At 44.0% G+C, this 14,394-nt stretch overlaps 2 protein-coding genes across 2 annotated transcripts in view; both read right to left on the reverse strand.

Moving 5' to 3' along the window:
* Window positions 1-225: 225 nt before the first annotated feature.
* The window catches only part of sorbs2a (sorbin and SH3 domain containing 2a), a 45,071-nt gene continuing 30,902 nt past the window's right edge, over window positions 226-14,394 (reverse strand). The window contains exons 22-25 of the mRNA XM_063219964.1: window positions 13,422-13,592; window positions 5,531-5,568; window positions 3,783-3,889; window positions 226-3,301 (exon numbers count right to left, since the gene is read on the reverse strand). Of these exons, the coding sequence (XP_063076034.1) occupies window positions 3,240-3,301; window positions 3,783-3,889; window positions 5,531-5,568; window positions 13,422-13,592 (378 nt within the window). The 3' untranslated portion in view covers window positions 226-3,239. The remainder of the gene's footprint in view (window positions 3,302-3,782; window positions 3,890-5,530; window positions 5,569-13,421; window positions 13,593-14,394) is intronic.
* On the reverse strand, window positions 6,771-10,351 carry LOC134465620 (uncharacterized). The gene is made up of 2 exons (XM_063219387.1): window positions 9,389-10,351; window positions 6,771-8,324 (listed from the first exon to the last, which is right to left on the reverse strand). Exons 1-2 carry the CDS (start codon window positions 10,028-10,030, stop codon window positions 7,008-7,010), a joined length of 1,959 nt encoding a protein of 652 aa, XP_063075457.1. The 5' UTR covers window positions 10,031-10,351; the 3' UTR covers window positions 6,771-7,007.

A 14,394-nucleotide genomic window follows, 5' to 3' on the forward strand; every position in this document is an offset into this window, starting at 1 on the left:
AACCACACACACGCATGATACAACGTTTGCATGCTTTGCTGTTTTTTGTAATATTTATACATAAAAGTGTGTAATCTATATATTGGTCTCTGGTTATTCAATGTGTTTGACAAGATGGACTTTTGTGACAAATCTGGTCGTGTTTTATGTCATCAGTTCAATTATACATGGGCAGTATACATAGTCAAAAAAAAGCCAAAACATTATGTACCAAGCAGAATTTATTAGTCACTCAGTAAGACAAAATCAATCAATCAAACAAACAGTAGGGGGATCGATGCCATTGCCTCGAGACAGGAAAGGAGTTTATCAGCCTCCTTCTCTTATTCAGTACCATCAGGAGGACAAAGAGAGGACCCTGAGGAAGTCCATCGTTCACAGCTGCAGAAGACGGCTTTGCTGTTAGCTGTAGGAAAAGGTGTACTGAAGGACACCACCCTACATCAACGTTCACCACACAACACCTATGTATATGTCAGAGGCCCTTCAGCAGGGAATTATACCCTGGAATTGTTATTACTGTTTCACATTTGCGTCAGTATTTATTATCTTGCATAAAGAGTCTCTTTTTTGCTCTTCGGACTTTGAGGTGTGTGTGTGTGCGTGTGCGTGTGTGCGTGAATGCCTGCGTGCGCGCGTGTGTGTGTGGGTGCCAATGCGTGCATATGTTGCTTGGCAAAATGAGAGAGGATTCTGTGATGTATGGAATGCAAGGAAGATGAGAAACAAAGACAGAGGAATCATGGGACCATTAGGACCAGTGCAGGGTGAGAAGGTAATGACTTTATGAAGCAAGTGCATCATTTTGATTTACAATGTCATACAAAAAGACATACAAAACACAGCAGGCAATACAGTGAGGTCAGTGTGAAAGGTCACAGAAGGATGCTGTGATGGAAAAAGAAAGAGAAGATGCAAACAAACAAATATATTGTAAAATAAACTAATATGTGGTTTAAGGTGCTTTGTAAAATATGTTGTTCAGTTATCTGGCTAACTTACACACGCACGTGCGCGTGCACACACACTCTCTCTCTCTCTCTCTCTATCTCTCTCATACACACACACACACACTTCACAATCCAATGAAGGAATACTATAACACCAGGCTTTCCTGTATATAATTGGCCACAAGTAGCAGAGCTTTTCTCTTAATCTTTGTCTCAATGTACTTCAGCTCACAAAACACTTTCACAAATTGGTAAATAACAAGCCATGATCAAATGCAATGCAACAAAAAATGTATTTGACAAATCCTTCAGCACTACAGGTGATGCTTGAATAAATGTCCCACAGTAGAGAATACGTAGCCTGACTCGGGCCAGATTCATGTATTTCCACATGGCTCTCCATTGAGCTCCACACATCCCTGTGTGAGTGCAGTATGGCGAAACCAACAATCATCTAGTAGAATAAGATACTTCAGGTTCGTACTTCTCCGGGATCCATGTGATGTCAGGTGAACAGCCCTTTAGGAGACCTTGAGTCAGGAAACCTTTGGAGTCTTACAGTTGAGAATAAATAGAGTTCCTGTGGTGCTGTAGATGACGGTAGCGCACATCTTGTGCAAGCCGCCGCCAAATACCACAAATAGAGAACAAGAAGGAGAGGAGATCGCCCCCCTTAGGAGGCCGAACTTGAGCACACTCCTTTGCAATTGGGTGGGCGGAGTTTGGAGTATCTTTCTCTAATAGACGATGGTTGGTGGAACTATGTCCAGCTGGCAGGAGTTAGGTTAGAGAATATAAGGGCTGTGAGGAGGGAGGGAGGCCTGCGCTGAACTAAGAGGAGGGAAATAAGTAAAACAAAATAAGTTTCAAATAATGGTGACGGTACGTACTGTAGCCCATGTGAATGTGGAGTGAGAGCAAGAGAGGGAGAGCGAAAGAGAGAGAGAGAGAGAGAGAGAGAGGTGGGGGAATAAACCGGAGTGCCTTTTCTTCTTGATACACCGAACTGAAACTATGGGGAGTTAAAGAGGGACGCATCTTCCCAACACTCGATTCTTTCTTTCCTAAATACTTTCTCAGGTCTTGAAATCTCTCTTCTCTAATTCAGCCAAAAAATACATACTCATTTCAAAACATTTCTAGCACCCACCAGACGACCTAGGTATTAATACATAATGCAAAACTCTTCTGTCAATTCAGAGGAAAATAAATGCTAGGAAATGCCAGAATGAAAATTCCAGAATTCCATGTTTAGTCAGAAGTTCAAATGCACTTCTTCATTGTACAAGTTCAGTATTAGAAATGATACAGATCATTGATTACCACTAGAATACAATGACGGTTCAAACTCATTTGTAGATGTACTATAAAAAAAACAAGAAATAGATCTTAACTGGGGAAACAATTCATAGTTTATATTCTACTGAGTCTATAAATATTATTGTACACAACCAAATATTGAAACAAATATTTGCTAAAACACCATTTCTTTCAGCTACACCTGCATGTTCAATGACAGGACTTTACTGCTGTCTAAGTCAGATGTTTCATGAAGTATTGTGGTCCGGATTCCAAGTAATATTGTTGGACGGACCATGTAGCATGTCTTTCTATGGGCCACTCCAAAATACTGCAGAAAATGCTAGTCCAGTGTCTCCTTCGTGGCATGTTTGTCGTCATCCAATACTTAAATCATAGAACAGAAGACATCTTCTGACTGTTAGAGATTGGGCAGTGATGGGCTATGGCCTCCCGTCACCTTGACTATAGGGAATTTGATTCCTCTCCTTCCAGTGGGATAGTTTGAACGGCAACAAATGCAACAGCATTGTCAGAGCCCTGTCAGTGGAGTGGAGCACTTTTCTTTTTTATTGTGCATCATACATACCCATCTTCCAAACTCATAGAGAGTGTTGACTGTGATGTGTGCACTGGCTCATGGTGCCAGCAGCAACCATCCGTGTGAGATGAGGATGGTGAGATGGAGCGGTACAAAAGCTCTGTGCATGTCGAAGAATCCCAAATGAATCAAAGTCTGCGAAAAATGTCTCTTAAATATGGCTAGTTGGAGCTAATAGGAGTGTATACATGGTGCCCAGACACACAAGCAAAGTGGATTGCTCTCTCTCTCTCTCTCTCTCTCACTCGCTCTCTCTCTCTCTCTCTCTCTCTCTCTCTCTCTCTCTCTCTCTATACGAGAGAGAGATACGCAGGTGTGAATTCTGCGTGACCTCACACTAACAGTGAATGGGGAGGTATGTGCACGGCCGAGAAAGGTTAGAAACAGCACTACGGCTTCTTCACATAGTTTCCTGGAAAGGTGCCAAAATGCTTGCTTCTCCTGGAGGTCCCTAAAGAAAAGAAATTGAACAATAAGTAAGGAATGTACAAACTTACATTACATTACACTAGACTTAGCTGATGATTTTATTCAGAGTCACTCACAGTTATTTACAAAGAATATTGGTTACAATCCCTGGAGCACTGTGGGGTTAGGTTTCTTGCTCAAGGCCTCTTGAGCCAAGGATGGAGATGTAGGGAGAGGTAAGTGTGGGAAACCACTGTCCCGTAATATAAATATAGGGATTGATTAAAAAAAAAAAACCTCTCCCACACACGCGCGCGCACAACATGCAAGCACATGCACACTCAATGACACTCATTTCCTGTGAGTACCACGAGTTGGCAGTGGTGAGGGAGCAAGATATCATCGGTAAGGAAGGACAATGTAAGTCAAAGAGCACCCTGTTGTGGTGGACAAATGACATTGCATTCTGCTCTACGCTCTACTGTATGTACTATGATCCTGCTACGACAACATACAGTACATACCCACAAACCAGCCATCATCACACTTCTCCAGGACATCCACTATGTCACCCTCCTTCAGCTCTAGCTCGTCCTCGTTCCGTGGCATATAGTTGTACAGAGCCTGGAACCTGTGCCACACAGAGAAGCCTCAGACACCAAGAAGAGGTAACTAACACACACCATGTTGCACATTATTATGTAAACAGCATTTTTCATTGATTATCCTACCTAGCCAATAGATATGACAGTCATCATCATTTCCAAGTCATCAACCACAAGAAAACAATGTTTTTGAGCAAACCTTGTAATTATTTTAACAGTATTTTAAGACTTAAAATGCACAGTTCCACATTATTCGACAGTTTCAAAATGGTATAGTGTTGTAAAGACTTGAATAGGGACATTTTCAAATTATAAGCATTGGTAGTTCTTAGGTAATGACATCAAAAGCTATTTCAATTAAAACATTCTTATGGGTCATGTCACATGGCTGGATTCACACACAGGTTTGTGCAGAAAAAGGCATAATCACAACATTTCTCCCAGATAAATATATTGGATTAAGAGAACTGTGCTCCATTACAATGTAGAAAATATGAAACGGGTAACATTTTAAGCTGCTAGCTCTAGGTTCCCAACACCAAGGTGTAGTTATGCAAATATGCATTTAGGCTACCTTCCATTTGGCCAACCTTAACCAATGCTCACAAGCAGGAAGGACTCCAGTGGATATAGAAATACATCAACAATACTTTTCAAACTATCTTGTTCACGTATTGCCATGAAACCCTGTATGGCCCAGGTGGATGGAGAGGTGAATGGATAATAAACGGCCACGACTCCAGCGGAATCATAAATTGGGCCGCAATCATTGGAAGAGATATTACATTACATTACATTTCACAGACGCTTTTATCGAGTCTTAATCATAGCACACTTGATGGGCTCCTTTAGAATTCGCAAAAAGGTGTGAAAATGATATTTGTGTTGCCATGACAGAAAAGAAGTACTGTGCCTCCCATAACATCATCTTCATCCATGACAATGCGTCATCTCATGTTGCTAGAAAAACATAATATGTAAACGTGGCTGTTATGGGCATAAAAGAGGAGAAACTCATGGAGTGCTCCCTTTCCTCCCAAGACTTCAACCCTTTTGAGGACCTTTAGAACATCCTCAAGGAAAATATCTTTGATGGTGGGAGGCAGTTCAGATCTGAACATGTCTGACAGGCTATTCTCACAACCTGAAAAGAAATCCAAGCAGAAACTCAAAAAAAACCTCAGAAGTTTAATAGATGCAAGAATTGTGAAGCACTTATCACATAAGGAGTCCTTGTTTTATCGAGATAACTTTTAAATTAATTAATTCAGACCTTACAATCTTTCTTATTTGAAAAATTACCACTTTCACTTCTTTACAACACTACAAAGTTTTGAAACTCTGATTTGAGTAATAATTTGGAACAGTGCATTTGAAGTTTATTTTATTAAATACCGTTATCATTAGAAGGTTCAAGCAAAAACATTTGGTTTGTACTCGGTTGTAGGAAGTTATTAACCTCATGATATGATGATGTATTCATTATTTATAATATAGTAATATTCTGTATACACAGGGTTTTGAATCTAGCTTTAACCAATTATGAACACCCAAAGTTTCATACCTCAAATTAATGTTTTCCTTTCTGCTAAAAATATCTAACGTTAGCTGTAATTCCTAGAAATTCTTTATTAATAAAGTTATTTTTATTTGCATGCTCTACTTACGGTTCTCCTGGTCCATGGTGAGACTCCTGTGTCATTCGCTGGGTAGTAAGAGGGAGATAGATGGACAAAGAAACAAAGAAAGAAAAGGAGAGAAAATATTTTTCATTAGTCTAACAGAGAAATAATTGCATTGCTTGTCCATACCGAGAGATTAACATTCCAAAAGCATGTTTAACACAATACTAATTAACACCACATCAGATACAAACCCAGCTCTTCAGACTCATTCTACAGTTCACGCTTTAGTTTCCTCACTCCACACATGGGATATGATAGGAGCTCACTGTGGAAGCAGGCTCTTTACACACACACACACACACACACACACACACACACACACACACACACACACACACACACACACACACACACACACACACACACACACACACACACACACACACACACACACACACACACACACACACACACACACAGCGAAGGGCAACCATGCGCAAAGACATAGGCGTAGGAGAAGTCCTTAGCTATGATGGGAGTTGGGGTGGGTTAGAAAGAACTCAGTTCTCCATCCTGTGTTGTTGTTGCTAGTGTTTGGGGCTCGGGCGGGCCGGCCTACCCTGCGGCTCCTGTGGGGGGACAGGCAGGGCCTCCGGGATGAGACGGGGCTGCGGGGGGGCTTGCCCCCCACCACCACATCCTGCTTAAAGACCGGCTGCAAGGGGTGAGAACCCAGTCAGGCAACATGGATATGCTCAATCCTGGCCCATGTCATTCACACACACACACACACACACACACACACACACACACACACACACACACACACACACACACACACACACACACACACACACACACACGCATAAGCACACATCTGCACAGATGTTTAAGTTAAGTAAAGACTGATACTGTTACAAGTCACGCACACGCGCACACACGCGCACACACACACACACACAGAACTATCTTGGCTTGCAAATGTGCATGCTGTCATGTAAGACCACCAAATTGACCTCAGACCTACTGTACACAACAAAGGTACACCCAGCAACTGTGGCACAACAAAGAAACTCACACTCAAAGGATTCCTTTAACCTTTAAGAGTGTGGGTTTTTGAGCATTCTATGAAAAGAATGCGTTCTGTAACAATGCAAGATTCTACAATTCCATATTGTATTGAATGACGCCCAGAATTCTATAGAATTTTCACTGCCCGAACATTCCCGTCACACCGGTGTGACGGTACACTCTTAAAGGTTTTTCAGGCATCTGGCAACTACATAATGGCAAATGCGTGCAACGTATGAGGCTTTTCTAGCAACCACCTTCTCCACTCTTCCACAGAATTATACAGCCATCAAAATCACAAAGGGGTTATCAGCAAAATCGACAACCTCATATCAATGTCAGTTCATGTCAAAGACCCTTAAGCTTCCTTAAGCATTCTCACACAACAAAACACTCTGCACAGAATCAGACTGCCCACCATGCTCAGAATGACCCAGAGCTTCACAGGTTAGTTAGTCATTAACAATGGAGGAAAGCAGCAGGCGGATGCTTGACTCGGACACCGGTGCTTTACCTTGATCTGAGGAGACCTGTGCTCCACACGGGGAGAAAGAGAGGGAGCAGAGTCTGAAGTGTTAGGGAGAGGGGGAATGGGGACAGAAGGGAAGGATGAGAGAAGGAGTGGAGGAGGAGCAGAGACAGCGGAAGAAGGGGAGGGGGCGTCGTCCATAGAGGGACACGAGCGAGTAGACGCCGGAGCGATGTCAGGAGAATGGGAGGTGGGAGGTGATGAGGGATCAGGTGTTGGTGAGTCAGTGGGGGGCGGAGAAGTGGAGGTGGGCACTGAAAATGGAGCAGCTACAGATGGGGGTGCAGAGGATGGCAGGGGAGAGATAGAAGTAAAATGAGATAGAGGATGAGGTGATGATGCAATGGAGGTGTCTTTTGCAGAGGAGGAAGAATCATATGTGATTGGAACTGGGTAACGAGGGCATTTCTCTGATGGAGGTGCTGAGGCCTGTGGCTCAGAGGGCATGGACAGAGGGAGTGGAGAGGAGGGAGGAGGAGGAGTGCAGGGAGAGGAAGGAGAAGGAGGAGATGCTGGGATAGTGGGCAGCAGGGTGTCAAGGAAGAGGGAGGACGTGGGGAGAGAGGAAGGAGGAGGAAAAGAGATTGGGGAGGAGGGGCGGAGAGGTAAACGAGGGGAGGGCCCTGTGAGCGAGCGTGGGCCAGGTGAGGACGCACAGGGAGGTGGCCTGGGCCCTGGTGAGGAGGAGAGAGCACAAGATGGCGGCAGTACAGGTGGAGGTGTAGACGGAATGGACACAGCAGCCTCCTGAGAGGTGCAACAAGTGGACGGAGAAGGGGAGATTGGAGAAGGAGGGAGAGAGGGAGAGGGAGAGGGCAATGGCCGGGGTGCAGAATGGGGTGCTGGAATTCCGGGCTCCTCGTGATGCATTAAGGCAACAGACGAAGAAGAGAATGGTGGAATGCTATGGGCTTGTAAGGCTGGTACTAATGTGGGACAAAGGTGAGGAGAATGATGAGAGCATTTTGTTAAGGTAGGGAGTAAGGTGGCAGTCGAGCATGAAGGAAGTGATAGAGGAGTGAGGGATCCGGGCAGGGTTGAACAAATAGATTGGAGGGCAAGGGGAGGAGGGCAGATTTGAGTGGGGCGGACAGGAGTGAAAGCAGAAGACAGAGCTTTTGGAGAGGAAAGCCAGAGGGAGGAGAGGGTTGGAGTAGGAGGACTGGAATCTAAAATATTAAGTGGTTCAACAGAAGTCGGGGCAGATGACTCAGAGCTACCAAAAGGATCCAAAGCCTGCCAAATCGGAAGAAATTAATAAAAATGGAAGAAAATTCACATCAAAAATGTAATTGTTGACTTGATTTCCTGGTATACCACACCACCACCACACACATTACATGCATATCTACAATACATGCCCTTTGAAGTAAACAAGTGGGGACAAATATGAAACACATTTTAAATACTGCTATCTTTCAATATATAAAAACGACAGCTTGGCTTAAGCATTTGTTCATAACACTGACTTATTAGGCATGGTTTATTTTCACCATACAACTCTGTAATCAGAGGCGCATCTTGTCACCAGGCTAGGCAGGTAGCCGCTTGGGGCCCCCAAGCCTCCACATGGTGAAAAACAGCTAAAAGTTAAACTATAATAGTGGCAATTTGGGTTGAATGTTAATTTCTTTGTTTTTTTGCTTGGAGCCCCCACTAATAGTAGAATCGCCTCTGTCTGTAATGAATGAAATGAATATAATATAAATAAATGTGATGTATTAATAAATGTTATATAATTAAATGTAACAAAATGCAAAGGCTAATTTTGGAAGAAAAAAAACACACCCAAAAACACAGCTACTGTATCAAACTATGACAACAAAGTTCATGGGAGTCTAGTCTGTCCAATGTCATGTAGTAGTAGCCTAACTGACTTCTCAAAGTTGGGCTTAACAGGACACTATCAAGTACTTGTGTATGCTGCAGGACAACCTATAATCAAACCCAATGACTGTGTATCTTCTATTGTACTGTACATATGTCCTGCCCTCATTTAAAAGTACATTACACACGCATTTCTATCCTTGTCACATCCTCTCTACCCTTATATTTTGCATTATTGCAATTGACTTCTGTTGTGGCTTGTGGCATGTAAATGTACCAAAAACTCCTTTATCCACTTTCCAACATAGTACACACCATAATATTTAGATTTAAAATATAAGCTTATAAAAATGTGTTCCATATTTTTGCCCTATGCTGTATTACACCTCATACTCATTGACGGGCAAAGAGGCACTGTAAAAAGGTCACGGGACATTAGTCAGCATAGTTACTGTAGGGCTGGCATGCGCTACCTTAGCCAAGTGTCCACTACAATGATCTGCGATTGGCTTTGAGTGTTTATCTGCTACTTCCTGCCAGGAAGGCTCCTCCTCTTCATCTTCCTGTATATACAACTCAGGTAATCCTGCATCGATAATGGAATTGATTGAATCGGAGTAACCATGTGTCGCTTTTGATGAATTACCAAATACACTAGAGAGGATGTCCTGCGTCTGTTTTCCATAGATATCTGACACTGAGTTAGCAGAACTTTGTGGTCCGATCGAGAACTGACTCTGGGTAGTAAGACAGATTGGCTCATGTACTGTCGTCTCCATGCTCTTTGATTCATCACTGCACATAACAGAATTTTCCCTGTCCAAGTGCTGGGACATCACAACCTTCTCCTCAGACCTTGTTCTGCTGTTCAGAGGCATGGACAAGAGCTCATCATAGGGGCCCAGTTTATTCAGTCCAGTCTGGCCTGTGCCCACCTGCCATTCTTCATTTCCCCTGTAGGGGGTGGATTGAGCAGAGCAGGAGGCTTGCACGGAATAGTCTGACTTTGTCTGTTCTGGGAAAAGCCATACATGCTTCTCCTCTATGCCTCTTGGTCTACTGCCACTCAGAGGAGGAGGAGGATCAGAGCTCGGAGGGGAAGAGGGCTCTGGCATGTGAGTGGGGAGCAAAGGTGATAGTCCAAAGAGCTGACCCCATGCCTCGCTGTGGGGTGATGGATCCTTGGTGGAGGGGTGAGGCCACGTTTAGGTGGAGCGGGTGGGGTGACACCACTAGCCAGAGGGCTGTCAGAGCCCAGGCCAGGGAGCAGGCAGATAGGGAAAGGGGGAGGGGGAGGGGGCACCGGGGTGCTGCAAACAGAGGTGGCAGGTGTGGTAGGGGTGGTAGAGCAAGGGGAGAGAAGGCCCTGGAGATCCAGGGTGAGGGAGAGCCACTCCTCACTGATGGAATGCAGAGGGCTCTGTGAGTTAGGCAAATGGCTCTGGCAGGCAGAGGAGTGGGAGGTGGTTGAGCTCTAATAGGGTGTGAGAGAAAATAAAAAATAAAACAGAAATGTACACAGAGGAAAAAAAGTCACAGTGATACAAATGTAGGCTGGGTGAGTGCATACCATCGGAAATCTGTTGTTAACTCATTGGCTGCCTTGGCCGTCGAATGACGTCATTTCAAATAGTGACGCCCCCTACCTTCGACGTCGTTCGCCGACAATTGCGTTTTTTTACAGCCAGGCCTCGAGGACGGTCTGACCTATCTTCTGTATGAATTTCAAGCCTCAAGGCATTTTCTAACTGTTCCTGTAGGTGGCAGAAGTGTCCTTAGGAACAGTCAAGGCAGGGCTTTAGCTCAGAGCAAGATGAAATGTCAAGACAAAAACACCCCTTTTTTACTATTATAATATAATCTCAAAAGTAGCATAGCAAAATCATTTTTGAAAGTAAAGCACCTGTGACAGTAGTCTACTTTCTTGCCCTCTGATTTTAACACAGGTAGGCTACTGATTTTAGTGTCAGAGCCTGGCCAAAAAAAAACCTTCCTCTCATGACCAAAATACAATCCCCTGTTGCTATCTAGCTAGAAGGCATTGTAGCTAACTTGCCCAAAATACACCATGAGATGATCTGTGTGACAACCTTTCATTTTGGATAATGTGATCAGCCTACACAACATCAGGATGTTGCTTACAAAATATCATCTAACAGGAGAATGCACGGGACTAGTGGTGATGTGTCCCAACTGAGGTAACTTGGGTATAAAGTTTGCTACGCTAGCTAGCTAGCTAGCACGAAATCGCTAACAACTTACAACTAAGCCTAAATAAAGGAGCCTTGGTAAGTCAACTATTTTTTACTCAATCCACAGTTATTTTTATGGATCTGTATAGTATGATCAGCTTACTGTATCATCAAAAAAGACAGGGGGGTTGCAGATTCTTGGAACAGAGTAGCCTTTGTGTCTGGTCAGATGCATTCAGCTCACATTAGAAAGCATTGCACTTAGCCTCAGACCAGCTAGCATTCACCACTCCAATCGGCTTGTGAAATGTTGGATGTGTGATCAGTACTTTATCAAAAGAAAATTCATTGAACAATATATGACAAGATCACTATAGCAGAACCATGATGACAGTAATCATCAATCTGCAAATTGTCCGCTCTGCCAAAGAAGCTGCAGAAAGCTACGCTAAGCGGTGCTGCCTGCCTACCTGCCTCCCTCCCCACAAGACACAACACGGTACTATTTCTGGAGGAAATAAACCAGCTGTGATTCGTTCTCCAACGAGGGGAGAGAGAGAGGGAGAGGGAGAGGGAGAGGTAGGGAGTTACCGGAGTTAGGGGCAACTGCTGTCATGATCCATGCTGCGCGCCAGCAACTAAACCAAAACACCCTTGTTTTCGAGTCCCCCCGTTATATTTCAGTATATTAGGTTGAAAAGGTCATACAAATGATCTTTTTGTTCAGGCTACAGATGACAGAAGACTGTGTAATAGCAGCTGATAGGTTTGGAGTTGTTAGGACGATGCCATTACGGGCAAAAACGTTTGCAGTTATAGTTCTACTTCAAATGGCGTTTTCTCAGCTTTTTGGCTAAAGCAGCATTTTAGCGAATTCCACTTAATTTTAACAGATGATAATGAAAGAACGGAAAGGGGTAGAGAGACACCGTTTTTTTCTGATGACAGATGAGCGTCTAATCTGTGTTTTGATAGGTATGGTGTTGACATAGACACAGAACTCAATTTTCTGTGAGCCTCCAAAAAACACCCAAAATGCTGAAAAATGGCTGGCACTCCGAGGTACTCTTTTATGAAAATGGCTGGCAGCCAATGAGTTAAGTGAATACAATGTTTTTTAGCGTCATGCGATATATATAAAAAAAATCAAAAGAAGCATTGAGGGCAGAGAGCCTAGACTATCTACTTTACAATGTTAGGGCATTTTCACACCAGAACGGCTACCGTCAGCGGGACGGAAGCGATTTTTACCGACAGCTGTGAAAATACATGGAAACAGATCTGTCCTTCCACACCAACATGGCGGTAGTGGTGCTAGAGACGGCTCAGTGCTGCGCTGCATTTGGAAAATTCAACTCGAGTGGAATTTTGACAGCGGCGGCTAGAGGTGTCCCGTTGAAATGAATGGCAAAGTGGCAAAGTGTGGGGGACAATGGACAGGACTGGCCGCGAACGCCGACGCGGTCACTGTGAAAGGCTGAGTAGAACACACCGGCCGAGACTCGGCAGAAAGGCCGCCGTCTTCTCGCTGCCCACGCCACCTTCTCGCTGCCCACGCTGCCTTTAACTACTAAGAACAAAATGATTTCAATTCATGCTAAATTGACAACATACAACATACAACATACAACATACAATTGTGAGGGTTCGTGCCAGGCTGCTGTCCTGAGAGGGCCCTGGACATAGTCCTATGTTGCCATAATTGACTCAGAAACGTACCAACCAAAATTGCACCCTTCAGTCAAAGTGTTAAAACGTGTGCTGAAGCAGAAGCTGAAGATGTTTGTATCAACTCACTGATTTTACCCATTACCCAACATCAACAATTACACCACTGCTGATAGCAGGTGCACCTGATACCCATCCCTCACATTGGCAAGCTGTGCCAGCAAAGGTATAGTATAAGTACAAGACAGTAATACAGTATAGTGTATTCACACTATGAGAGCCAAAACACCAACGGATAAAACATCAAGCTTTCAACTGTGGAAGAAATGTCAGACTCCATATAATGACATGTTGTGAATACATTGTTACAGTAGTTCATTCAGGAGACAACAGACACACTATCCACTGAGGGGCAAAACTAAAACTGTCTGTGTGTGTGTGTGTGAATGTGTGTGTGTGTGTGTGTGTGTGTGTGTGTGTGTGTGTGTGTGTGTGTGTGTGTGTGTGTGTGTGTGTGTGTGTGTGTGTGTGTGTGTGTGTGTGTGTGTGTGTGTGTGTGTGTGTGTGTGTGTGATAATTACACTGTAATCCCCCCTCTGTAAGTACATGAGAAGTGTAAGATCAGCATTCAGCAGTGTGGTCTCACCTTATGGCTTCTGGAGCTGGACGACTCTGTGCGGTGGGTGGGACTCTTGGAGGGCGACCTCTTGACCATGTCCACATAAGACATGGGGAAGATACCCTGCTTGCCCGTGGCTGCGATCTTCCCCTCGTACCAGTTGGCATCCACCTGCCTGAGCAGGATAACCCGCTCTCCCTGTGGGGAAGATTCAACATTCAAGATTCCTTTTATTGGTCCTGAGGGAAATGCATATCGGATATACACACAGCTGCCACAACACAAAACACATGACAGCAAAAAAGAGAAGAAAAACACTTCCTGTAATCTTCCTGTATGTAATGCATCCTCATTCATCCCTCATTAGTCCCTTCCTCATTCCCTGGATATTTCTTTTTGCAATGTCGCCCCAAAGACCAAACCCAGATATACTGTATTCAACAGTTCAAAGTTCCATGCACAGCTCCTAGGTGCTGGTAGATGCAGGAATGTTCAATACTTCAAAAGAAAGAAGTCTACCGCACACTTTCTTGACCTTATGCTCGTTTTATTAGAGCGAACAACGCGTTTCGCCTCAGTGCGTCATCATCATACCTGAGCGAGCCTGATGACGCACTGAGGCGAAACGCGTTGTTCACTCTTATAAAACGAGCATAAAGTCAAGAAAGTGTGCGGTAGACTTCTTTCTTTTGAAGTACCAGATATACTGTATATTAGCCTGACAAGCCAGACTAAATGTGAGATTAAATGTGAATATTTAGTCTGGCCCCGATCAATGACACATCGGAAGATTGTTGATGGGAACAACCCGTTGTTTTTCAAACTGTGTCTGTGCCTATTTGCCAACACTTTGTCGTCACTCCGCTTCCAAAGATTCAAAACAAATCAAAACAATGTTGTGATTGGTCAGCCAGATTCAGGGCATTGACCATTGTCCGAGGCTAGACCCACTTGCAGGCAAAAATAATTTTGGACACTGGCGGGTGGGGCTAGTTTACTA

Source organism: Engraulis encrasicolus, chromosome 16, assembly GCF_034702125.1.
Source record: "Engraulis encrasicolus isolate BLACKSEA-1 chromosome 16, IST_EnEncr_1.0, whole genome shotgun sequence".
Classification (NCBI taxonomy): Eukaryota; Metazoa; Chordata; class Actinopteri; order Clupeiformes; family Engraulidae; genus Engraulis; species Engraulis encrasicolus.

Excerpts from the sequence above, each read along its gene's own strand:
- LOC134465620 (XM_063219387.1), bottom strand. The coding sequence starts at position 10,030 with ATGCCAGAGCCCTCTTCCCCTCCGAGCTCTGATCCTCCTCCTCCTCTG. Across the intron at positions 8,325-9,388 it reads GTAGTGGACACTTGGCTAAG|GCTTTGGATCCTTTTGGTAG; the intron begins GTAGCGCATGCC and ends CCGATTTGGCAG.